Source organism: Abramis brama (assembly GCF_963993115.1).
Source record: "Abramis brama genome assembly, chromosome: 5".
NCBI classification, from domain to species: domain Eukaryota; kingdom Metazoa; phylum Chordata; class Actinopteri; order Cypriniformes; family Leuciscidae; genus Abramis; species Abramis brama.
Window position 1 is genome coordinate 2434841 of NC_139967.1, and position 26404 is coordinate 2461244.

The following is a 26404-nucleotide window of genomic DNA, read 5'->3' on the forward strand; positions in this document are numbered from 1 at the left end:
AATGGCTAGTAGTGACATCAGCGACAATCCACCTGTCACTCAAGTGGCCACGCCCTTAATTATGCAGAGCTTTAAGGCTTAATATAATTTAAACGGATGAGTTATAAAAAAAATCACCCCCTCACAGTCGTCATGAAGGGCTAAATTAGCTATATAGACCAAAATTTTCTTTTTGCACCAGGCTGTAAACACATTTATTTCTGCTGTGAAGTTGGGTATTTTAACATTGAGGTCTATGGGTTTGACTCTCTTTTACAAGCCTGTCTCTAGTGGCCAGTTGATGAACTGCAGTTTAAGTCACTTCCATGTTGGACTCGACAGAGAGATCGTAAGGTTGCCGCTTGGCGTATATAAGCAGCAGTCACTCCAAAACTCCTCCTCCACCTCTTCATCTCCTCCTCTATTTCTCTCGTTCTTCCGCTACATACACCGTTATAGTGTGGTTGAGATCGAGCCTCATTCGAGGGCATTTACCATTAGCTATTAAGACTGGATGGGCAGGCAGACTCATGAACACTAATATGAGCAAAAGTACTAGTGATGGTTGACTTGGCAAACAGTTAATTATCTTCCCTCCTGATGTGAAAAGGAGTGTGTGAAGAAGTGCTGATGAAGATAATGACTGGGTTTCTGTTCTAAATGGAGATCTAAACCGCGGCGTGAGTGGAGACTGTACATATAATCTGACCAATCACAGCTGAGCGCCATGCATGAGCTCATAATCCGACCAATCACAGCTGAGTGTCATGCATGAGCTCTCCCACTGCCAAACCTGATTATCACGTTCCTCCTCGCTTATTCCAACGGTATGAACATGTGAATTCATGAATGTTTCATTAGAGGAGACTCTAAATGAGCTGCTATAATGAGCACATTGTTGCTGTTCTACATCATTTTCGTCTTTGTAACTTCCCAGTGAGTCCGGCTGAACTTTATTTGTCTCGCTCTTGCCCCATTTCTGTTGTCCTCTCGTCTCCCTCGCTCTCACACACATGCTGTGTTCTTGCTGGGTTATTTTTGAGATGATGAACAATATTAGTATCACTGATCCCGAATCAGAAGACAAACCTACACCTCAAATACCAAGGATAATCCAGCTTGGTAATTAATCAGCTTTCCTTATGTATTTGTGAGGTAGTACTGTATTTTATTACGTTATATCAGAGTTGAAGCGAAGACGCTACAGAAATGTGTTTATCATATGCGTTACATAGTTGAAACATTTGTCAACTGAGAAACATTTATGCGTATTACATATGCGTTATAAGTCTTGGTTGAGTCAGTGGGCGGGGCTAAAGAGGCAATGATGTAGAAGTAGGCGTCGATCTTCTGTCTTTTGTCAAGCTATTACATAATGATGTGGGGAAAAAATTCTGAGCTTGGATTCAATAAAAGCTAGTTTTGGACTAATGAAGAAAGTTGACCTCTTATATGTCAAAAGACCAAGGAAATTTGTATTTCTTATGTCATGAGTCATGACCCCTTTAATATTATTTTCAATTAGATTGTAATTTTATCATTTTAAATAGTTTAATTCAAGTTTTAGTAATTTTTTTTATTTTAAATATGTCTAAATAGTTTATTTAGTTTCAGTTATTTTAGTACTTCAACTTAAAACCAAAATAAAATGCAAAGCATCCGCATTCTGTGTGCAATTGAAGCGTTATCTGTATATTTTGTCAGAGAATGATGGGAAATGTAGTTTTGTGCTGCCCAATCTCTCTTGAATCTCTTTGACTTTTAAATATGCAATGTAATAAGGTCTTTTAAAGTCCTTCTGCAGTTAATAGTTTTATCCCTTTAAAATTCATCTTTAATAAATGACATACAGTATTTAAACGTTTTTTTTTTTTTTCCTGTGAAAATAATTTCTTCATGCCTTTAAAATACCTTGTCTGTAACTCTTCACCCTTGTTTAATTTAGCATACGCTGAATATTCATGAATATGCAAATTAGTCCCCACCTCCACCCAATCACATCAGCTTAGATTGCCTGATCTACTCCCTCAACTTTACTGTAGTAAACGCTACACGATGGCAAGTGGAAATATCGTTTTAATTCAACCATATATGTTTGAAGCAGAAACTGATTCAGAAGAGGAAGAGTGAATTATACAGGCTCGTCTACAGTCCATGTATCAGAACGGTAATTAATATGATTAGCCTTTTGCTTGACTACAGATAATAATGTGCTGCTAATGTTACATAAACCATGTTCCCGTTCTCCATCTCAGAGTCAGACATCCGCCCTTTAAAAATCAGCATCCCTAGAAACGCTTTGAACATCATAGAACGTCAGTGGAAAGAAGCCCCGCCCACAAGTGACGGGATTGTTTGTGACGTCAGAAACACCAGCGATTTCAAACCGTGTTTTTGAGACTGTCTTTTAAGTTTTAAGGAGAAAATACTCTGCAATGGTGTTGACTAATGAATTTACACATGGTTTGTCTTAAAGCATGTTAAACGTATCCTCTCTCTGCTCATTCTCTCACACCTCTCACCCACATACATCGTAAAATAGTTAAATATTCCATTAAAAATACAATAATATACAGCTGTGGGAGTAAAGCAGAAAGAACGACTCGTTTCAGATTGCTTCTGCTCCTGCCGGCGCTGCGTTCTCCTCGCTCATTGATTTCCGCCTCCATCTTCTCTCTCTATTCATCCGTCTAACCCTTCTGAGATTTGTGTGTTTAGCTGTTTTGTATCACTTGACTTTACACGTTTGAGTTTTAAGGTTGAAAATGGATCCAGCAGCGCTTGCGTTTTACGACCCCGAACATGGAATCAATCAAGCGTAATTTTCAATTATCAGCAGACCTACAATATCACGACTACGGGCTTGGATGAGACTTGATATGAAGTGTGTTTTTCAAACAGCGGGTGGGTAATTTATTCTGCCGTTTGAGGTCAGATTCTAAGGCAGCGTTGCATACTGTCCTAACAGAGACAAAGCAAAAATAACACCGCTTTCTGTCTCCATCAGCGAGATTCTTTCATTACTAATGGAGCGGTGAAGTGCCACTCGTTTGCACACACTTCCAGTGCAATAGTCTGGTGTGTTTGAGTCTAATCTCTCTCTAATGAAGATGCATGTCAAAAAACATGGATGGATTTAAAAGACTCTCTTCTCTTTTTTGCATTTATTCATCCCTCTGACTCTCTTTCGCTCCCTCATTTGCTAACTTTGTACTTCAAAGAATGCTAATGGACGATGTGACCCAGATCTCTGCGTGTGTGTGTGTGTGTGTGTGAGACATCTAGCCTGTGAGGATGAGTGTGTTTGGACTCATTATGTTGAAGTGGGGGCCAAAGCCTCAACCCTCATATTCCATAGAAATCAGTCACTTTATGCATTTGCTCTGAGAAATACTTAATATGTCTAGACTTTATATATATAATTAGCCTTTATATATATATATAGTGTGTGTCTTGAGTAAAAAAACGCTGTACTTATTCAAGCCGCCAGTTCTTAATGTGCCATTGCACTGCAAACAAGCAGAGACGCTCCAAACTGTGGGCGGAGTTATGAGGTTTGACTGACAGTTTGAGGAGCCAATGGCGTTAACCGATTTAGTCACATGCTCTTTTTAATACTTTTAATGTTTCTCTGTAGATCTGTCATAGTTACAGTATTTGAGTTGCTTAGTCATTTAAACTGTAAAAAAAAAATGAAATTAATGGTTAAAAACAGGCAGCTGTGGTTTCCAAAACTTACTGTACAAAGATTGTACAGATTTACCTTACATTTACAGTAAAAAAATATATATGTAAATTTTATGAATTTATGTAATGTTAATATACCAATACACCAACCTTAAAATGCAGTTGGTGAAGAGAAAGACACATGATGAAGTTTATCACAATTATTTATTTTCACAAGCTGAAGTAAATATTAATGTCAGGAGGAAACCTTGTATCTCCAAAACTGCTGCTTTTCAGGAAAATATATATTTTTTTTTAATAATTAATTAATAATTAATTAATTAATTAACACTCAAAGATGATATTATGGATTTTATATTGTCAGATACTTGTATGTGTTTGTATTATTAACCTTTTACTGTAATTAGGCCTAAATCGGTTATTGGAACGTCCGCTTTCTGAGGCAGTGCATCGCTTTACGTCATTCATTATAAAGTTTACTGTTGCTACAGTGTTTGGACGCTCAGTTTTTCCTGTTATTTGGTTAAAATCTCATGTTATTAAAGATGAAGTGCTTCTCACAGGCTATTTAAGGCAGTATTGACAATGAGTCGATGACAAATGCTAGACTAAAGCAAGTCCACCAAAGCGTTTTTTCACGCGGCTGGCGTATTTTTCCAATTGTTTTCAATGAGAGCGCCACGTTTTTTAAACGCCATGAGCGTAACGAGGCGCTGAGCGTTTTTTTTTTTCACGCTGAATCGCTGAGAGCTCGCGTTTTTTACCGGTCGCCGAGAGTTGAAGAATGTTCAACTTTGGGCAAACGCAGCGCTCATCACTGTCACTTTTTACCCAACCGTCCAATCACAGTGGAGGAGGGGCGGGACTAATACCACACCGACCAACCGCCATATTCTGCTTGTACAACGTCACCAGACGACGACAACTAGCATAATAACGGAACAAAATAATTTAAAACAAGAGCCAGAGAAAATCCATTACATTGTATCGACATTTTAATTTAGAATCAACACAGAAACAAAATATGTGTGAAATGAGATACTAGTAACAATCTCCCGGATATTCCGAATCATAACAAGCAAAGCGTCTCAACTGAAAAAACACTCTTCTCCGCTCCTCAAATACATTAAACATTAGCCTTTATATAGTGTTTCTGGAGTAAAAAACACTGTACTTGTTCAAGCAACCAGTTCTTCATTTACCATTGCACTGCAAACAAGCAGAGACGCTCCAAACTGTGGGCGGAGTTATGAGGTTTGACTGACAGTTTGAGGAGCCAATGGCGTTACGAGATTTAGTCACAAGCTCTTTTTAATACTTTTCATTGGTTAGATATTTGCAAAACCCACAGAAAGATATAAAGGGTGATCAATAGTAATGATTTAAATAAGCACCTTATACTGTATCTATTGTCACCAAAAAGCATTATGGGATTGTTTTTTTCCCAAAGTAAATATGAGTTTCTTAGAAAGTGGGTATTTCATGATCTTTACCATGCTCACACACATTAAGGCGAGTGTTAAAGTAACAAGTACACACTATGCTTCAGTCCTACAGAGCTAAATTGAGTTTCTTCAGCAATTTCTTTAACACTGGTGATTTTATTGGCTCTTTACAACAGCGAAGCAGAGTTTTCTTATTGATCATCCTGTGAGACTGAGAGTAACAGAGAACTAGAAACCCTCTCATTACCTTCAGTATCATTATGTTTCAGAGTGCAATTTAGTGTTGAAAAGTGACATTTTAAAGGTCACATTTACAGTTTGAAAGCTTAGCGCAGTGACATTACATGCTGGCCTGTGCCGTATAATGCATCATTCATCTCAGTGTGTGTTTGTGTTCATGCGTTTATGACAGTCGATCAGTCACTGTTGTGAACCCAGTGTTGTTGAGCAGTGGATTTGTTTCTGTCACTCTTCATCTAGAGCAACAGATTCTGAAGAAGAGTTTATACAAGACCAGCTGATATATGTGCTGAAACACACACACACACACACACACACACACACACACACACACACACACACAGAAGGCAGTGCAAGTTAAAGGGTGTTCTGTTGATATGACTTTCTGTAAATTTGTCCTGTGTGTGTGTGTGTGTGTGTGTGTGTGTGTGTGTGTGTGTGTGCACGTGAGAGTGAGTGAGTGAGTGAGTGAGTGAGTGAGTGAGTGTGTGTGTGTGTGTGTGTGTGTGTGTGTGTGTGTGTTTGTGTGTGTGTGTGTGTGTGTGTGTGTGCGCACGTGAGTGAGTGAGTGAGTTTGTGTGTGTGTGTGTGCGCGCACGTGAGAGTGAGTGAGTGAGTGAGTGAGTGAGTGAGTGTGTGTGTGTGTGCGTGTGTGTGTGTGTGTGTGTGTGTGCGTGTGTGTGTGCGCATGAGAGTGAGTGAGTGTGTGTGTGTGTGTGTGTGTTTGTATGTGTGTGAGCGATCGAGCGAGTGAGTGTGTGTGTGTGTGTGTGTCAGCAGGCAGAATTGATGTGCTAGGTCAGTGTGTTGTGGTCGGTGTAGGCGATATGATGAATGTTTGTTTGCAGAGCTCAGACTGTCTGGACCTGAAGCCGAAACAATTACCCTGCTATCTCAGAACACACACACACACACACACACACACACACACACACATAGGGCAAATTTACACTCTAGAAAGTTATATCAACAGGACGCCCTTTAACTTGCCCTGCCTTCTCTCTCTCTCTCTCTCTCTCTCTCTCTCTCTCTCTCTCTCTCGCTCTCTCTCTCTCTCTCTCTCTCTCTCTCTCTCTCTCTCTCTCTCTCTCTCTCTCTCTCTGTGTGTGTGTGTGTGTGCAGAATAATCTATTCTAGCTGGACTCTGGGCTTAAGGCAGTGTACTGTACGATGCTTCCCCGTGCTCTTTTCAGGAAGGTTACACACAGCTTGAGAAACTGTGCACATCAGTTCCTTTAACTGTTGGCATGACTGCAGAGACTCATGGGTCAACTCACCAAACACTGCGTCCTATTCACACACAACCCACAGTGCAGCTTCACCCGCTCAAGTTTGCAGAAAACACTCCATCTTTCACTCTAAATGGGGTGTGTTTTAGATTTTAGATCTACAGGCGTCGATTAATGCTGTTGTATTTCAGAGGGATGTTTGCATATTTTCTAGTGATCATGAGAAATGCATCAAATGATGATCAAATAAGCATTATAACGTTGTATATATTCAGGCATTAGGGATATTTTTCTTCCATATTTATATCGATTTTCGTATTTTCCGACTTGAAGTATGAATTTAAGTTTAATGTTTGTAGGCAAATAAATGAAATTGCATCCATGAATGTTAGTGTTTTTAATTTACTTTTGTTTTGTTAAATAATAATAATTATAATATGAAAATAATAATAATAATATTGTTATTATTAAATATGTGTTTTTATTTTACAGTATAATAGTATTATTGCAATAAAAACGCCTTTCTTTGAATCATAAAATAACAACAAAAAGTATTATTATTATTAATATTAATACTGTATAGTCATATTGAATCATTATTATTATTGAATATTTTTTATTTGACAATAAAATAGTATTATTGCAATAATGTTTTATTTTATTTATAATTTGAACAATAATTTTTTTTTTTTATTAATATTACTATTGTATAGTCATTACTATATTATTTAAATCTTTTTTTATTTGACAATAAAATTGTATTATTGCAGTAATGTTTTATTTTATTTATAATTTGAATAATAAAATAACAACAAAAAATATTATTAATATTAATATTGTACAGTCATTACTATATTATTTAAATATTTTTTATTTGACAATAAAATAGTATTATTGCAACAGTAATGTCTTTCGTTGGTTTATTTTGGTACTTTTTGGTCTTTTAAATGCATGAGGCGACGCTGACACCCGATTTTTGTCTGGAAAAAAAAGGAAAAACAGCCCTGGAGGGAAAAAGTGAACAATTCCTTCCTCCATGATAACACACCGGCTGTGGAGAAAGAGCCTGAGGATTATTCTGCTTACAGAACAGCTTTCTTCCATCCTCAAATAATGACGCAGAAGGTTATTTCAGGTTCTGTCAATGAAAAACGTCTAGAACCGGGTGTCCTTGTAAAGAGAGCCCTGAAAGGAAAATGACAAAATGGCGTCTCGTTCACTATGTGGTCTCTCTCTCTGTAAGAGAGGCAATAAAGCTTAAATCATTTGGAGGAGGACAGTTGCCCTCGGGGAACCACGCTCAATCTCAGCTCTTTTATCTGCTTCATTCTGTCACATCGACCCGTCTTTAAAGGCCACGCCACTGAAATCAACCTGATCCGGTTTCGCCCGAGTAAATTCTTCACGCTCTTCCGAGTAAATGACAGAAGTGTTGAGTCTGAGATGACACTATTGACAGTGCAATGCAGTTTATAAAGAGAGATGTTGCGGTGAACTGGAAGTATTGAGGGTCTTATACGGTTGCGTACAGTAGAACGTCATGAGGGCCAAAGATCAGTGCAGATGTTTGTCTCTCAAAGATCCATTTGACGCTCTCCTGGGCATTTTATATCTTCATTAATTATTTACAGAATCTTTTCATCAGCCTAAACAATCGCTGTGTTTCATAACCTTCTGAGCTGCCTATTTAGACTGCATTTGGAGGCACAAACAGTATATAGAGACTAGAGGTCGACCGATTCATCGGTTTTGCCGATTAATCGGCACCGATAGTTGATTGGTGGAACTATCGTTATCGGCAAAAATACATACCGATAGTTTTTCCGGGACATTCTAAAACGCTTAACGTGAAAAACGCTTAACGTGGCTTACTGTACTAAGACAGCAATATTAAATGACCAAACTCAGTACACATCATATTTATAAACCATAGTTAACATTAGTAGTACCTCAAGCGGTTAAAACACTGACAAAAATAAACGTAAGTCCGACCCGAATGTTTAATGTCTCTTTTTGCATTAGTTTATATCCAGCTGGTCACTTTTATGCATTTAATATGCAGAGAAGTTGCATATTTAAAGCTAGAGATGTAAGATAGACAGAAACGGAACATATAAACAGAAACATATAAACAAATCAGAAAAGCATTCGATTTCGGTTATTTTTTCATCATCACTTTAATACATATTTTGTTATTTTGATTAGATAATCATCAAGTGTTTATAAAATAGAAGCAAAAGTGTGAGACTATACATTTAATATTTATGTAATTTCAATACTCTGGCGTTGTAGATATTTAAGCATGACTGTTTGGATTTATATGAAATGATAACACTTACAATAAAATTCCATATGTAACATTAACTAAGGTTAATAACTTCTGTATAAGGATTGTTCATTATTTGTTAATTAACATGTACTAATACATTTTTAAATTAAGGTTTTTATTTGTTAACCATAGTTAATGCACTATCAAACTAACATGAATGATCAAGGTGCAATTGTATTGCTCAAATATTATACAGATCAAATTTTGTTACTTTTTTATTCATTAAGTTGGCTTGAAAAAGAACAGTTTAACAGTTACATTTTGAATGTAACTGGTTTTATTTATTTAGAGTCTTACTTTTTGTTTCAGTTTGAATTAATGTCTTTTATTGACTTAATATTTATTCATAATATATATTTATTTCATTTAGCATGTTTTCATGGTTCAGTACAGTTTTATTATTTTTATAATAAAGTTCAGCACTGTTTTACTTGGAGTGCTATGTTTGTTTTTATCCAGTATCAATTTTAAAAACTATCGGTTGATTAATCGGTTATCGGCAAGTATGGCCCAACCTAGCTATCGTTATCGGTAAAATCCACTATCGGTCGACCTCTAATAGAGACATTACACTATATATATATATATATATATATATATATATATTAGGGCTGTCAAGTGAGTAAAATGTTTAATCTAATTAATTGCATGATGTGCCTCTTAAATAATCTAATTAATTGCATGATGTGCTGCTTAATCAAATCGGAATAAATCAGAATAAAAAAATAAAAAAGGTAATTGCTACTTTTTATCTCACAATTCTGACACTTTTTTCCTCACAATTGCGAGTTTACAGCTCGTAAATCTGACTTTTTATATCAGAATTCCATAATATAAAGTCGCAATTGTGATATAAAGTCAGAATTCCATGATATAAAGTCGCAATTGTGATATAAAGTCAGAATTCCATGATATAAAGTCACAATTGCGTGATATAAATTCAGAATTGCATGATATAAAGTCGCAATTGTGTTATAAAGTCAGAATTGCGTGATATAAAGTTGCAATTGCGTGATATAAAGTTATAAAGTCGGAATTTTTTCATTTCGACTATTTTTTTCTCAGAATTGCATATTTCTATCTCATAATTCCGACTTTATAACACACAATTGCGTGTTATAAAGCCAGAAATTCATGATATAAAGTCCCAATTGCGTGTTATAAAGTCAGAATTGTGAGTTTATATCAGGCAATTCTAACTTTATAACACACAATTTTGAGTTTATATCTCATAATTCTGACTTTATAACGCGCAATTCTGAGAAATAAAGTCGCAATAGTGAGATAAAAAGTCGCAATTATCTTTTAAAATGTTTTATTCTGTGGCGAAAAAAAAGCTGTTACCGACATTCTTTTGAATGATATTATATAGTTATATTAAATGAATTATTAATCAGTCACGAGGTTCCATTTCAATTAGGATTCTGCTTGAATATGCGTCTGTCACATGAGGATATTGGAGCAGAGCTATATATTTATTTTTTTTCAGAGTGAAATTGTGCAGTGATACTAAAGGAAATCATCCCTAAGAAACGGTTGGTGTTTGTTCCTGACGTTTGCCCGAGGAAAACAGGAGTTAATATTGGATAATTTAAATAATGCCGGAAGAGTGTGTGTTTCACAGCGAGAGGAAATCCTCTGAGCGTAGAGAGAACTAAACGAACAAAGCCTCAGAGAAAAGCAAAGATTTGCAGATCTCTGGAGGTTCTGCGGGGGAACGGCCTGTCGAGGGCTTGTTAGCGCTCCGGTCCACCGGTGAAACCAGTTCCAGAGCTTCAACTAATCCCAGTAGCCGGTTACTAAGAGCTCAGTTGATCCCGACTGTCTGAAGCAACTAATGCAGCAGAATTGATGATCACAAAGTCCATCTTATTAGTCTACCGTATCTTGCTCTATTCGTTCTTCCTTTCTCTTATTTGCATGTGTAGTTCAGTTCTCCAGAGCTTTCTCAGCCTATTAGTCACGGGTAAAGTATAGAAAACTTAAATGGATAGTTCACCCAAAAGTGAAAATCCTGTAATTTACTCAACTTCATCCTATTCCAAACCTGTATGACACAAAATCAGAAAAAGATTGAGGTCTAGACAACGATGGACTCCCATTGGCTTTCATTATATGGACATAAAACAAAACACTGAGATGTTTTACAGAATATCTTTTGTGTTTCACAGAACAAAGAAAATCATACAGGATTGCAAGATTGCAAAGATTTTTGGATTACATTTCCATATGGTGCTGTTTTAAAAGTTCTTTGCAGCACCTCTTTTTCCAGTCTGTCTGAAACACACTCCCTGCATCCCAATGTCCATATACACTATCCATCCTAAACAGTGTGTGAGATTAGAATAAGTGTGTCCCAAAGCATAGTATGTTGAAGAGAGTATGCCAGAAGTCCCCGGATTATCTACTATTTCCGGTGGATTTTCAAAGTGTGGATCATACAATCTATAACAGCTAATATTACCCACAATCCATTGCGCACTACAAACACGAGTAAAAAGTGTTAAAAAACTACAAAACATGGCGGATATGCGCGACCGACGGTGAGAGGTTTGGAAAAAGGTTTGAGTGAGTAATCAAAGTTTAACCTGATAAAAATATATTTATTTAATATTATCCGTGTTATATTTCATCTGCAATAACAATGTGGACTTTTATAAAGATCTGTTTGGCCATTAACTTTTAAATGCATCATTATTCATTAATATGAGGAGAGTCTCCGCATTAAAGACCCGCAGATCAACGTGATTCTGCATTTCTCTCCGATACGATGGGAAATTAAATGAAATGTGGAGGATTTTAACTGTGACAAGATGATTGACAGGTCAGTTTACTGTGACAGGATGAGAGAGAACAACTATTAAAGACACAATTGTATGACGTGATGATAGTTTGTCCCAAAGCTTGTCTACTCTTCTGCTACACACTCAAAAGTGTGCACTTTTTTTATTTATTATTATTTAAGAGGATTTTGTTTTTTGTTTTGCTTTGCTTTGTTTTGTTTTTTGTTGTTATAATGTCTTGAAACTCATAAATAAAGTATATACAGTATAAAAAAAGTATCTACTTTTTTCTCAAAAAAAGAGTACATACTTTTAGGGCGTAGTATAAGTAGGCGAATTGGGACGCAGCAACTGATTTCTCCAAAGCCCCTCCTTCTGAAAAGCTCAGAGTGCTCTGATTGGCCAGCAGACTCAGTGCGTTGTGATTGGCCAGCAGACTTAGTGCGTTGTGATTGGCCAGCAGACCCAGTGCGTTGTGATTGGCCAGCAGACTAAGTGCGTTGTGATTGGCCGAACACCTCGAGTGTGTGTCAGAACTGTAACGCCCCTTAACATAATCGTGAGCTTCAACTTCCAAGGCTTCTAAAGCATTTGTAAAAACACAATTAATAATAATGTGTTGGTTTTACCGTGTCAGTTCGAGGTGTTTTAGGCAGGTCTGGATCAGTGTTCTCTGTTAGATAGAATAAATCTAATACATCTCTCTAATGTTGGTTTAAACCTGAATGCTGTTATTTTTAACTCACTCTCTTTGGGTTTGCCGAAATAAATGCACCACTTTTAGCTGTTTTATCCACATCGGGCTGGACTGCTTGCGCTCACTGTAGCTAGTTAGTGTCCTAGCCTCGGGTTGCAAAGGCAGAATTAGTGCAGTGAGTGAAAAATAGGATGTTCAGGTCGAGGTTACACACACCTTCAAAGCTGTTGAGGAGGCCTTGAGGAATGATCAGTGGGGGGGGGGGGAATCGCAATACCAATCTAAATTTTCTCAATATGCAGTAGGCCTAACATTACAATATTTCAAGCCAAGACAATCAGTCTATAGCCTACATGACAACACACACACGCACACACTTAACAATTTTTGATAATCTGATATGCTATAGTATTTGTAAAGCAACACTGACATAGGAGGTTGCATTGGCTAGTTGTTTGGATGCATGTTGTTTTATTACAAGGAGAGGCAAAGTTGTGCATTACAATGCAGACATGACAATAATTGGCACCAATCTGGCGCTCTTACAAGAGCAATCAACTGAATAAATGCCAGGTATAGCCTATCGGAGACTGGCACGCAATCAGTGCACTTGCAAATAAAAGCCTGCAGGATGACAGATCGTGGTGTGGCAATATCAGCTGCATTTTGCTCGCAGATTTAGTCGCACAAACAGCGCAAGCGGCTCGTGACAGAACACAGACCGACTGAATGACACTTTAATTTAAGTAGAAAATCTCAAATGAAGATCTCTGAACTCCAGCTTACTTGTCTGTGTTTTCAGATCATTGCTTCTTCAGCAGTGTAGAGAGAGCGCGCGGATGGTTGCCAGATACTATTGAAAAGACCCGGTGGAAAACGTGCTTTTTTAACAGAAAAGCTCTGACTGGGGTTTAAATTATTTGATGAACGCTCGTAAAAACAGTCTGTAATGTGTTGTCTCCTCCTTTATTCGACAAAAATAAGTGGTTTTGGCAAGAGTCTAATCTACCAGTTAGCTCCGCTGGTAGCTAAGCGATAACTTGTTGTGATTGGTCGTAGTGTTATCCAATTGCGTGCAGTGAGATTTTCAAATGCATGCTTCACTAGTCGATGCCAGGGTCTTAATCTTTCAGATTTGGGTCTGGGTTTCCAGGCTACCAAACTCTGGCCTGACCGTCTGAATGTCACAGCAGAAATCCAGACTCATCGGACCAGGCAATGCTTGTACAATCCTCTATTGTCCAGTTTTGTGGAGCCCGTGTGAATTGTAGCCTCAGTTTGCTGTTCTCAGCTGACAGGAGTGTCACCGGTGGGTGTGTGTGTGTGTGTAGTCCGTCTGCTTCATGGTTTGATGTGTTGTGCGTTCACAGATGCTCTTCTGCAGACCTCGAGTAGCGAGTGGCTGTTTGAGTTGCTGATGCCTTTCTATCTCTGACCTCTGGCATCAACAAGGCATTTCCGTCCCACAGAACTGCTGTTCTCTGGATATTTCCTCTTTTCCAGATCGTTCTCTGTAAACCCCAGAGATGGTTGTGCGTGAAAATCCCAGTAGATCAGCAGTTTCTGAAAAACTCAACAACCATGCCATGTTGAAAGTCACTTAAATCATCTTTCTTCCCCATTCTGGTGCTCAGTTTGAACTTCAGCAGATCGTCTTGAACATGTGTCTACATGCCTAAATGCGTTGAGTTTCTGCCGTGTGATTGGCTAAACAGATCCAGTATTTGCATTAACGAGCAGTTGAACAAGTGTACCTAATAAAGTGGCCAGTGAGCGTAAATTATAAGCATCTGCTAAATGAATAAATGCACAGCTTTTTAAAGGAAACTGGGATCATTCTTACTCATGCTAGTTATATAAAGCCCGAGTATTTTTAGACCATCTTGTCATTTAGCCTGGAAACAAACTATAGGCATAAACAAAACAGAATAATACTGACCATTACAGTTCACGAGCGCTCTCTCCATGCCTTCATCAACACACACGGGGTTTAGAAAGTGACTTCTGTTGTAGTCTTGACCTTCGTTGGCCAGCCTCCCACATCTGATGCATATTGTTCACTAGAGAGACGTTTACATTGACATGATTCAATCGCTGGAGGTCGACGAGCTGATGAAGATACGGCTGTTAGTAGGCGTCTCAACTCGACCCGCAGTATCCAGTTTATTTATCTGTATTAAAAGCTGATTTAGTAACACTTTATTTTACATGTGTTACATGTACTTACCGTAGTAATAACAGTAAATGATGCATAATTACATGCAACTAACCCTCAACCAAACCCTAATCCTACCCTAACCCTATAGTAAGTACATGTAGTTGCTTAATATTACTCAGTACTTAAATATATAATTACACTGTAACAATGACACCTTAAAGTAAAGTGTAACCGCTGATTTTTGTAGGTTTCAGCTTAATAAGTAATATATCATGCATTTATTATTTTCTAGTAATCTAGTTAGCCTATATATGGTAACACTTTACAATAAGGTTCATTAGTTAACATGAACTAAGAATGAACAATACTTCTACAGCATTTATTAATCTTAGTTAATATTAATTTCAACATTTACTAATACGTTATTAAAATCAAAGGTTGTATTTGTTAACATTAGTTAATGCACTGTGAACTAACATGAACAATGAACAGCTGTATTATTAACTAACATTAACAAAGATTAATAAATACAGTAACAAATGCTCATTGTTAGTTCATGCTAGTTAATACATTAACTAATGAACCTTATTGTAAAGTGTTACCGCCTATATATTATTAATCTACATTAGTTAGTAATATACTGTTGAAAATGCTATTTCATGCTCAACTTATTTCTGACTTGTTGGCCAAGCATTCTCGAGCTGTAAGAGTTAAATTGCACTGCAGTTCTCCAGGTATCACAGGAATACGCTGATACTTGTGAAGTAGCTTGTGCTTTACTGGCAGTAATACATTATGCACTTAATTGCAATTTTTTTTTACTCAAAATAAGCATATTTTTTGTTTTGTTGAACTGAGCAAAAGATGTCAGCACAAATTACAATGAAGGAGAGACTATGGGAGTAACACAACACCATATCCAGCAGTTTTTAATTATACGAGAGAGAGAGAGAGAGAGAGAGAGAGAGAGAGAGAGAGTGAGTGAGTGAGTGAGTGAGAGAGTGAGAGAGAGAGAGAGAGAGAGAGTGAGTGAGTGAGTGAGTGAGTGAGTGAGTGAGTGAGTGAGAGAGAGAGAGAGAGTGAGTGAGTGAGTGAGTGAGTGAGTGAGAGAGAGAGAGAGAGAGAGAGAGAGAGAGAGAGTGAGTGAGTGAGTGAGTGAGTGAGTGAGTGAGAGAGAGAGAGAGAGAGAGTGAGTGAGTGAGTGAGTGAGTGAGTGAGTGAGTGAGTGAGTGAGTGAGAGAGAGAGAGAGAGAGAGAGTGAGTGAGTGAGTGAGTGAGTGAGTGAGTGAGTGAGTGAGAGAGAGAGAGAGAGAGAGAGAGAGAGATAGTTAGAAGTACATTGCTTATGCAGGAAAACATCTGTGCTTTACCAATCAGCGATTGGCTCTTTTATTCAGAAGGCTGGACTTATTATGCCATATTTTATGAGAATTTTGCAATATACTTAAAATATTGCACTTTCTCCCATTCATATTAATATGAGTGCAGCGTCTTTGCATATGTAAAGTCTTTGAACTTGCCAAACATTTGCATATAAACAGTATTGAAAATAAATAGCACACATAATACTGTATGTCCCAACAACCTAACCAATACCACTGAAATTTGATGAGAAATCGGATTGTATGAACGTTTTATTTGTGGCTTTTTCAAGTAAAGTACTTATTTTAGTGATGCTGAAGTCAAATGTAATGCTTAGCATTTTCAAACCATTGTATCTCAAGCTCCTTTTTACTTATTTTTATAGAGATGATGGGCACTTAAATATCATTTAGGAAGAGAGAAGTGTCTAAATCATTGTGCACAGTGTGCAGCTTCATCATGTAATTGCTTTTATAGCCATTAAAAGTCACATGACACACGACACAATGAGTACAAAGGGAAGAATTCAGAGACTTATACTAAGTATTCAAGTGGCAGATATCCGAGGCAGAGATTTAGTGTGTAATGAATTCAGTGATGATGCCTCCTGCTGTTCCTCCACCTGTTCAGCTCTACGGCGCTTCGTGACTTTACCCACAATCCCCGGCGCTCTCCATCATCAATCCATGCTGGAAACAAGCATCTGTAATCCAAAGCTTTTAGACACCCAGCTCTGCCTGTGTGATTAAGGGGAACAATTATGTTTTACACTTAACTTTCTATGTATGTCTATGTAAAATCATAACTTTTACATTAGTCTAACTCATCAAAATAACTACTTTTTTGTTATACAAGATTCAACTCATTTTTTTTTTTTTATATGAGTTAAGTTGAAATTACTTGTACAGAATTATATAAATATTTTATAAATAGCTCTAAGAGGCCAAATATTTTCAAAGTTTGTCCATTCATGTTGATATTTTTTTGCACATAATTTATAGCATAACCCACATTCAAATATTTATATTTATTTGTATAGCTTTGAATTTGCATGTAGTTTGTTGCAGATTTTTTGGACTGTTGATGTGAAGGACATGCTTTTAGTAAAACACAGATATGATCATCCTATTTTTTAACATAAGATTGTTACATATATATTGCATGCAGTTTTTTTAACAATAACATGTTGTTATTAAAAAAAAATAGTTTTATCTACTGTAATTAATCAAATAAATCATCAAAATATTATTAAAATAATAAATATTCACTGAAGTCCAATTTTTTGTTTTGGTCACATTTTAGTTTAGGCTCCAATTCTCACTATTAACTACGACTTTTCCCTCAATAAACTCCTAATTACTGCTTATTAACAGTTAGTAAGGTCGTTGTTAAGGTTAGGTATTGTAGGATTAAGGGATGTAGAATATGATCATGCAGAATAAGACATTAATATGTGCTTTATAAGTACTAATAAACAGACAATATCCTAGTAATATGCATGATAATAAGCAGCTATTAATAGTGAGATTTGACAATCTAAAGTTGAACTGATTCTCAAAATAAATGTTTGCTGAACTCATTTTTTAACATGTTGTTAGCCACATAAAACACACATCTGTAATTTATGGCATACAAATGAATTGAAAAACCATTATGATGTGCGCCTGCAGCAAGCACTGGAGTATCATGTTTATCAGTATGAAAGTTTGCGGTGACAGTGATGAAGTGAAGTTGTTGAATCGAGTCTCCATTTTGAAATGCGAGACCATTAGTCTCTCAGATTCTGGGATCGCATCCAGACGAGAGGAGACAGCGTTTCTCTCCCTTTCTCATTCTTGTGGTACATTGCCAACAGCCAGTATGATTCAATCAAACCAAGTACTTCAGAAAAAGCTTAATTCATTCAGGTGAGAATCCTTTCTTTGTGGGAAGACATTACTGGCCAGATGTTCATGTGACAATGGACTATTATGCAGCTGAAATATGAGCCAAAGGGCCCTATCTTACACCCGCAATGCAGCGCCAAGCGCGACGCAAGTGTGTTTTGCTAGTTTCAGCCTGACGCAGTTATCATTTTCTCGTCCTGCGCAACGCTGTTTAAATAGCAAATGCATTTGCGCCCATGGGCTGCTGGTCTGAGAGCGAGGTGTGTGTTCTGGCGCATTGTTGGAGCGTTGCTATTTTGAGGAACAGAAATAGACTGAGCCATTGACCGACTGAACCCTGGGCTAAAGTCAATGCAGCAATATTTATTTTGTTATTTAATGAGCGCGTTAGTAATGTGCGCCTATAGGCGGGTCCACAACGCATGTACACTCTGCTTATTACACACACAGGGATGCACAGCAGCACACACACATGACAACTATTTAAAATAAAAGGATTACAATGTAAAAGATTATTATTGTGTACATAAAGAATCCGGCTTGTCCCGTAGATGTTCTGCTAGCGCACTTTTACCTCACGCACGAGCAGATCCGTTTGCGCTCTGGAGACGCGTTCGGTCTTTCCACGATCAAATTCTGTCATGTAAATAGCGAATCCTCCATGGCACGAGCGCAACTGGCATTTAAAGGGAATGGAAGATGAGACTCTGATTGGTTTAATGCACGTAAATCCCAAAACACACCCATTACTCATTAAGAGAATAGAGACAACACTTTTAGACCATGCGCCGGGAGCGCCGACCATTTTTCCCGTCGTTAAACTAGCAGAAGTGGATTCTGACACGACCGAAGTGAACTTGCGCCATGCGCTTTAGACCATGCGCTTAGTTCGTTGAAATAGGGCTCATAGTGTGTGTTCAGCTGTGAGTTTTTTCTCTTCGTTTATGTATGCATGCGGGTGCAGTTTGAGTCCTGTGCATCAGAAGTGTGTGAAAGCGTGCGTATCTCTGTTGCCAGATTGATCCTGCTTGTGTCGTCATGAACAATGAAGAAAGAAAGTCATGTCCTATTTGTTTATGGTTTCTGTCATCCTCTCAATATCAGTGAGGGATGAACGTGGCAGTGTTTGGTGATTAGTACAAATATCTTTTGTCCTTGATTTACTGGCACTTTTTGCATTGATTATAGAATACTGTTCAAATGTTTGGGGCCGGTAAGACTTTTTAATATTTTTGAAAGTCTCTTCTGCTCACCAAGGCTGCATTTATTTGATCAAAAATACAGTAAAAACAGCAAAATTGTGAAATATTATTACAGTGTAAATCATCTGTTTTCTATGTGAATATATAGTAAAGTGTAATTTATTCCTGTGATCAAAGCTGAATTTTCAGCATCATTACTCCAGTCTTCAGTGTCACATGATCCTTCAGAAATCATTCTAATATGATGATTTAATACTCAAGAAACAGTTCTGATTATTATCAGTGTTGAAAACAGTTTTTTTGGACACCGTGATGCATTTTATTTTTCAGGATTCTTTGATTAATAGAGTGTTAAAAAGTAAAGCATTTGAAATAGAAACCTTTTGTAACATGATTGATCAATTGAATGCATCCTTGCTGAATAAAAGTATTAATTTCTTTTAAAAAATAATATCTTACTGATCCCAAACTTTTGAACGGTATTCAATTTTTTATTTTTAAACTTGCGAATTATTCTGTCCAACCGTTCAAAAATGTATCAAATATAATCTCCCTTTCCAGTACCAGTGTTTCCAGTGAAACCAGTGTAATCTGTGAGAATCCCCGAGCTCATGTCTTACTGTCGCTGTGTTTGTGTTTAAATCTTTTTTATTAGTTTTTTATAGCAGAAGATAATTTATAATTACACTTTTTTTTTTAAATGCAAACAAATAAAACACATCCTAACAAATATGCATGAAAAAAACCGCATAGTTATTATGAGGGGTAATAATTATTGAACAAAAAATAAATAAAAATGATAACTTTTTGAAATAACTCTTGTCGCTGTGTGTGTTTGTGTCAGAGTGCCGTGGCCATGTACGATGGGGCGAGGGTTCCCTCCCCTGAGGACGCCACTAACGGGGTCTCGCTCCAGCCTGAGACCCCCGCGACCACACGACCCAAAGCCAGCGAAGAGCCTGAGGAAGAGGAGGGTGTGCCTGAACCCGTCCTGGTGAAGAAGGCTCACCGGGAGATTCTGGACCATGAGAGGAAGAGGAGGGTGGAGCTGAAATGCATGGAGCTGCAAGAAATGATGGAGGAACAGGGGTGAGTGAGGGGATCATGTTGGTTCTTTTAGAATAATCATTTAAATATCATGAATAATGTTTTTAGGTGACATTAGCTCTGGTCCAAACACTGATACAAGGATGAATCCTAACTACCTAAGAATCAGTAGTGTTGTTTTTATTAACTAAAACTGTTAAAGTGCCCCTATTATGCTCTTTAAAGGTTCCTAATTTTGTTGTTCTCCTACAACAGGTTTACATGCATCCATAAAAAAACACTTACATTTTCTCATAATATACAGTTTGCATCACTTAATTTCTCAGAGTCTGAAAACGGTTCGTTTGAAGATTCAGTTTCTCTAAACTCCTCCCTCCTGAGAGCCTGCTCTGCTCTGATTGGTCAGACGGCTCAGTCTGCTGTGATTGGTCGACTGCTTACAGTGCATGTCGGAAACGAAACGTCCATTACTATATCTGAATCTCGGCTCTTCCTCAGTGACACGAACAGTAACGATGGCGTCGGTTTTTCCGTATCAGTTCCAGTGTGAGTCTCGTTCTCTAGAAGTGCAGAAAACATGAACAACACGAACTAAACTCTTCCAGTCTCAGATACAACTGCAGTGTTTGAGGGCGGAGCAAAGAGACGCTGCTCAGCCAATCAAGAGCACAGGCCGGCATTATGCTAATTTGTTACATTGTTACACTGTAACGGGAAGTGAGTGTGAATAACTGACGAATCGTTTCAGACGTTCAGAATCGATTCTTCATTTTAGACAAAAACTTTATTCATCGTGCACTTTTGACTTCACAAGATCTTTTACATTCACAAGCAGCTGCTATATTACACACTGCATGAAAGGCAGTTTTTGAAAAAGCATAATAGGGGCACTTTAGAAATTGTTAATTGAAATAAAGCTGAAATAAGTTAAATCAGATAAAAAAGTTTCAGTTGTGAATGACCTGATACAGTCAGTCTTTCTACATTCTAAATGTATGTATGTGCAATTATTTAAATATTTTGCAATATACTTAAACATTTTGAGCTTATAATCAATAGTTTAAAGTAATTTTTTATAGTTTTGATTTGATTGCCTCATTCACAGTGAATATTTATCATTTGTATTTACATCGACTCCATCTTCACTGAGCTTGTTGTAGTGAATGCAAGAAATGTCTCATGTTTACTGTTAAAACAGTGGAAATACAGACACATCAGTGAGCACATCCACAACATGTACGCTTTACCAAGGAAACTTGAGATGTTTTCATGCATGAGACATCACATGAGCGACAAAGACACAAAGGAGAATATTGAATCACAGTGCATTGTTGTTTTATTTAGTCTTTGCATTGTTTCTGATGCTTTATGGGCTATTGATGAGAAGTCTTCATGCAGTGAGGCCTGAAACATCTAAGCAAGGTCCAGAACACAAACACTTGATTTGATGCATAGTTGCAGTCTAAAATGTGTCAAAGCACAGTCATAATGCAGTTGCATTTACAGTATTGCCAGTCTTATATGGTCAGTTTTCAGTGTTTGTCTTGAAGAGAATCCTGCTGAGTGAGTGAGTTAAAGTCAGTCCGAAGCTGGATGTTAAACTAGCTTGCTGTTTATAATGGCACACTATTGAGGGAAACTCTGAGAACTGAGTGTTGTGCCAAATTCAGTGAGTCTTGAATATGAATTGAATCAGCCACAGAAAAATTTTAACTTGTAATTGTAACTTGCATTGGAATTACAGGAAGTGGAATTCAATTTATTCAGCAAGGATGCAATAAATTGATCAAAAGTGACAGTAAAGACGATTAATAATGTTACAAAACATTTCTAATTTAAATAAATGCTGTTCTTTTGAATTTTCTATTCATCAAAAATCCTGAACAAATATCATGATTTCCATAAAAATCTGAAGCAGCACAACTGTTTTCAACATTGATACTAATAATAAATGCTTCTTGATCATCAAATCATCATATTAGAATGATTTCTGAAGGATCATGTGACACTGAAGACTGGAGTAATGATGCTGAAAATTCAGCTTTGATCACAGGAATAAATTACACTTTACTATATATTCACATAGAAAACAGCTGATTTACATTATAGTAATATTTTACTGTTTTTACTGTATTTTTGATCAATTAAATGCAGCCTGGGTGAGCAGAAAAAACTTTCAAAAACATTACAAAAATCTATGGAAGCTTGTTTCCGCCACAGAATAAAAAATAAAAATACAACTAAAAAAGATAATTGTGACTTTTTATCTCAGAATTGCATGTTTATATCTCGCAATAATTCTGACTTTATAACACGCAATTCTGACTTTATAACACGCAAACGCAATTCTGACTTTATAACGCAATTCTGACTTTATAACACGCAATTCTGACTTTATAACATGCAATTCTGACTTTATAACGCAATTCTGACTTTCTAACACGCAATTCTGACTTTCTAACACGCAATTCTGACTTTATAACACAATTCTGACTTTATAACACGCAATTCTGACTTTATAACGCAATTCTGACTTTATATCATGCAATTCTGACTTTATAACACGCAATTCTGACTTTAACGCAATTCTGATTTTATAACGCAATTCTGACTTTATCACACAATTCTGACTTTATAACACAATTCTGACTTTATATCACGCAATTCTGACTTTATCACGCAATTCTGACTTTATAACACGCAATTCTGACTTAATAACGCAATTCTGATTTTATAACGCAATTCTGACTTTATAACACGCAATTCTGACTTTATAACACGCAATTCTGACTTTATCACGCAATTCTGACTTTATAACGCAATTCTGACTTTATAACACGCAATTCTGACTTTATATCACACAATTCTGACTTTATAACGCAATTCTGATTTTATAACACGCAATTCTGACTTTATAACACGCAATTCTGACTTTATAACGCAATTCTGACTTTATAACACGCAATTCTGACTTTATAACACGCAATTCTGACTTTCTAACACAATTCTGACTTTCTAACACGCAATTCTGACTTTATAACGCAATTCTGACTTTATAACACGCAATTCTGACTTTATAACACGCAATTCTGACTTTATAACACAATTCTGACTTTATCACGCAATTCTGACTTTATAACGCAATTCTGACTTTATATCACGCAATTCTGACTTTATAACACGCAATTCTGACTTTATAACGCAATTCTGATTTTATAACGCAATTCTGGCTTTATAACACGCAATTCTGACTTTATAACACGCAATTCTGACTTTATAACACGCAATTCTGACTTTATAACACAATTCTGATTTTATAACGCATTTCTGACTTTATCACGCAGTTCTGACTTTATAACGCAATTCTGACTTTATAACACGCAATTCTGACTTTATAACGCAATTCTGATTTTATAATGCAATTCTGACTTTATCACGCAATTCTGACTTTATAACATAATTCTGACTTTATAACACAATTCTGACTTTATATCACACAATTCTGACTTTATAACACAATTCTGACTTTATATCACACAATTCTGACTTTATAACATAATTCTGACTTTATAACACAATTCTGACTTTATATCCCACAATTCTGACTTTATCACGCAATTCTGACTTTATATCACGCAATTCTGACTTTATAACACAATTCTGACTTTATATCACACAATTCTGACTTTATAACACAATTCTGACTTTATAACATAATTCTGACTTTATAACACAATTCTGACTTTATATCCCACAATTCTGACTTTATCACGCAATTCTGACTTTATATCACGCAATTCTGACTTTATAACACACAATTCTGAGAAATAAAGACAGACTTGTGAGATGTAAACTCGCAATTATGAGATAAAATGTCGCAATTATCTCTTAAAATGTTTTATTCTGTGATGAAAACAAGCTTCCATACAGGACCCTAAACGTCTGAACAGTAGTGTAAAGAAAATACTGCATTTTAACTGCTTCGTAAATAAAAATGACAGTTTTATGATCATTTTAATTATCCTTCCCTGCATTTTCTGAGTCCTGTTTGCTACATCACATGAAATGCAGTAAAAGTCATTCTCAGTGACTCAGAAAAGCAAACGGCCTCTGATAAACACGGCTGTATTTGGAGGATTTGTAGCATGACTGTCCTCTCTCTAATCCTCTCGGCCCGCGTCTGACGGGATAAAGAAGCAGGTCTGAGTGTGTCTAATTAAACAGCAGCTGTGTGACCTTGAGGCAGGGTGAATGATGGTGATAAAGCGCACAAACACGCCGCAGGGGAACCGCTTCAGCGCACAAAAGATGATGAAAGATTTGCTTCAGTTCGGGATTAGGAATCTGCTAACATGCTTAAATGCTTAGTGAATGAGGAGCTGAGTACGCCTGCATTTCTGCCTCCATTCATCAAACACACATCACAGAAATAGAGTTTGGTTTATCAGCAGTTTTGCTTTGCATTCTATGTATAAAACGGATCGTTTCAGTCCTGTCATCTGATTGGTTAGTGCATTGTTCTAGTGGTGATGTCGTGTTTATCACCGCACAGCATCCAGAGAGACCCACTATTAACCTCGGTTTACATGACAGCACTAGGCTTACAGCAATCTGTCAATTTCATACAGAATTTAAAGCGTGAAGAAAATGTGTCCTTGATGTTGTCATGTGTTAAAGGGATAATTCACCCAAAAATGAACATGCTGTCAACATTAACTCACTTTCATGTCATTCTTTCTTCTGTGCAACCGAATAGGAGATATTCTGTGAAATGTTTCAGTGTTTTGGTTCCCAACATTCTTCAAAATATAAAATAAAAAGAAAAACGTGTCAGTTTGGAACAACCAGTGTAATTTTAGCTTTATTTATCAACTATTATAGTATTTATCAATGCACTGAATTTGCTTTTATTGTTATATGTTCATTTTTATTTTAAAGTTTAGCCATTGTGTTATGTGATTTAGATTTTTTTTCTATTCGTTTTTGTTTTAATTAGTTTTAATTAGTTTGAGTTTTAAATTATTTTTAACTTAAGTTTAAGGTTTTCATTAAATGTTTATATTTCATTTTATTTCAGCTATATTTCTATAAAGAAACCCAATTTTAATAGTTTTAGTATTAGTTGACAATAACAACATTGGTTTGGAATGACATGAAGGTGAGTAAGTGGATAGAATAGAATAGAATAGAATAGAATAGAATAGAATAGAATAGAATAGAATAGAATAGAATAGAATAGAATAGAACACAACCAGTGGGCCCTTTTCACAATAACAACTGTGGTTTGGAATGACATGAAGGTGAGTAAGTGAATAGAATAGAATAGAATAGAATAGAATAGAATAGAATAGAATAGAATAGAATAGAATAGAACACAGCCAGTGGGCCCTTTTCACAATAACAACTGTGGTTTGGAATGACATGAAGGTGAGTAAGTGAATAGAATAGAATAGAATAGAATAGAATAGAATAGAATAGAATAGAATAGAATAGAATAGAACACAGCCAGTGGGCCCTTTTCACAATAACAACTGTGGTTTGGAATGACATGAAGGTGAGTAAGTGAATAGAATAGAATAGAATAGAATAGAATAGAATAGAATAGAATAGAATAGAATAGAATAGAATAGAACCAGTGGGCCCTTTTCACAATAACAACTGTGGTTTGGAATGACATGAAGGTGAGTAAGTGAATAGAATAGAATAGAATAGAATAGAATAGAATAGAATAGAATAGAATAGAATAGAATAGAACACAGCCAGTGGGCCCTTTTCACAATAACAACTGTGGTTTGGAATGACATGAAGGTGAGTAAGTGAATAGAATAGAATAGAATAGAATAGAATAGAATAGAATAGAATAGAATAGAATAGAATAGAATAGAATAGAACACAGCCAGTGGGCCCTTTTCACAATAACAACTGTGGTTTGGAATGACATGAGGGTGAGCAAATGAATAGAATAGAATAGAATAGAATAGAATAGAATAGAATAGAATAGAATAGAAAGAAGTGGGCCCTTTTCAGACTATGATGACGCATTTCCACAGTTAAATTTTTGCAAAGTGTTTCATATTTTCATGCTATATATTGTGTTATATTACCTTCACAGTAAATGAGAATAAACGAATTAACACTTCTGCGAGAGTATTTCTAATACAACAGCTGAGGGAATAATGGCAAATTTTACATTTTTCTCTCTTCTGACCAACGTAATCAATCTCTCTATATTCTTTTCTCTCTTCTGAAAAGTCGTGGAAACTCCATCACTGATTTTTTCTTTTCTTTAGCTATTGGAGCAAATGAAAATACAAAAATTGCTGTCGTCTTCCGTTCACCGCTATAGAAGTTTCCACAACT

The 26404-nt window shown here is 36.4% G+C and overlaps 1 protein-coding gene across 2 annotated transcripts in view; it reads left to right on the plus strand.

The window, feature by feature from the left end:
* srrm3 (serine/arginine repetitive matrix 3) overlaps positions 1–26404 on the plus strand; it is a 102589-nt gene that overhangs the window by 26799 nt on the left and 49386 nt on the right. For both annotated transcript variants that reach the window (XM_084115109.1, XM_084115108.1), the window contains exon 2: positions 19842–20086. In XM_084115109.1, the coding sequence (XP_083971235.1) occupies positions 19854–20086 (233 nt within the window). In that variant the 5' untranslated portion in view covers positions 19842–19853. The remainder of the gene's footprint in view (positions 1–19841; positions 20087–26404) is intronic.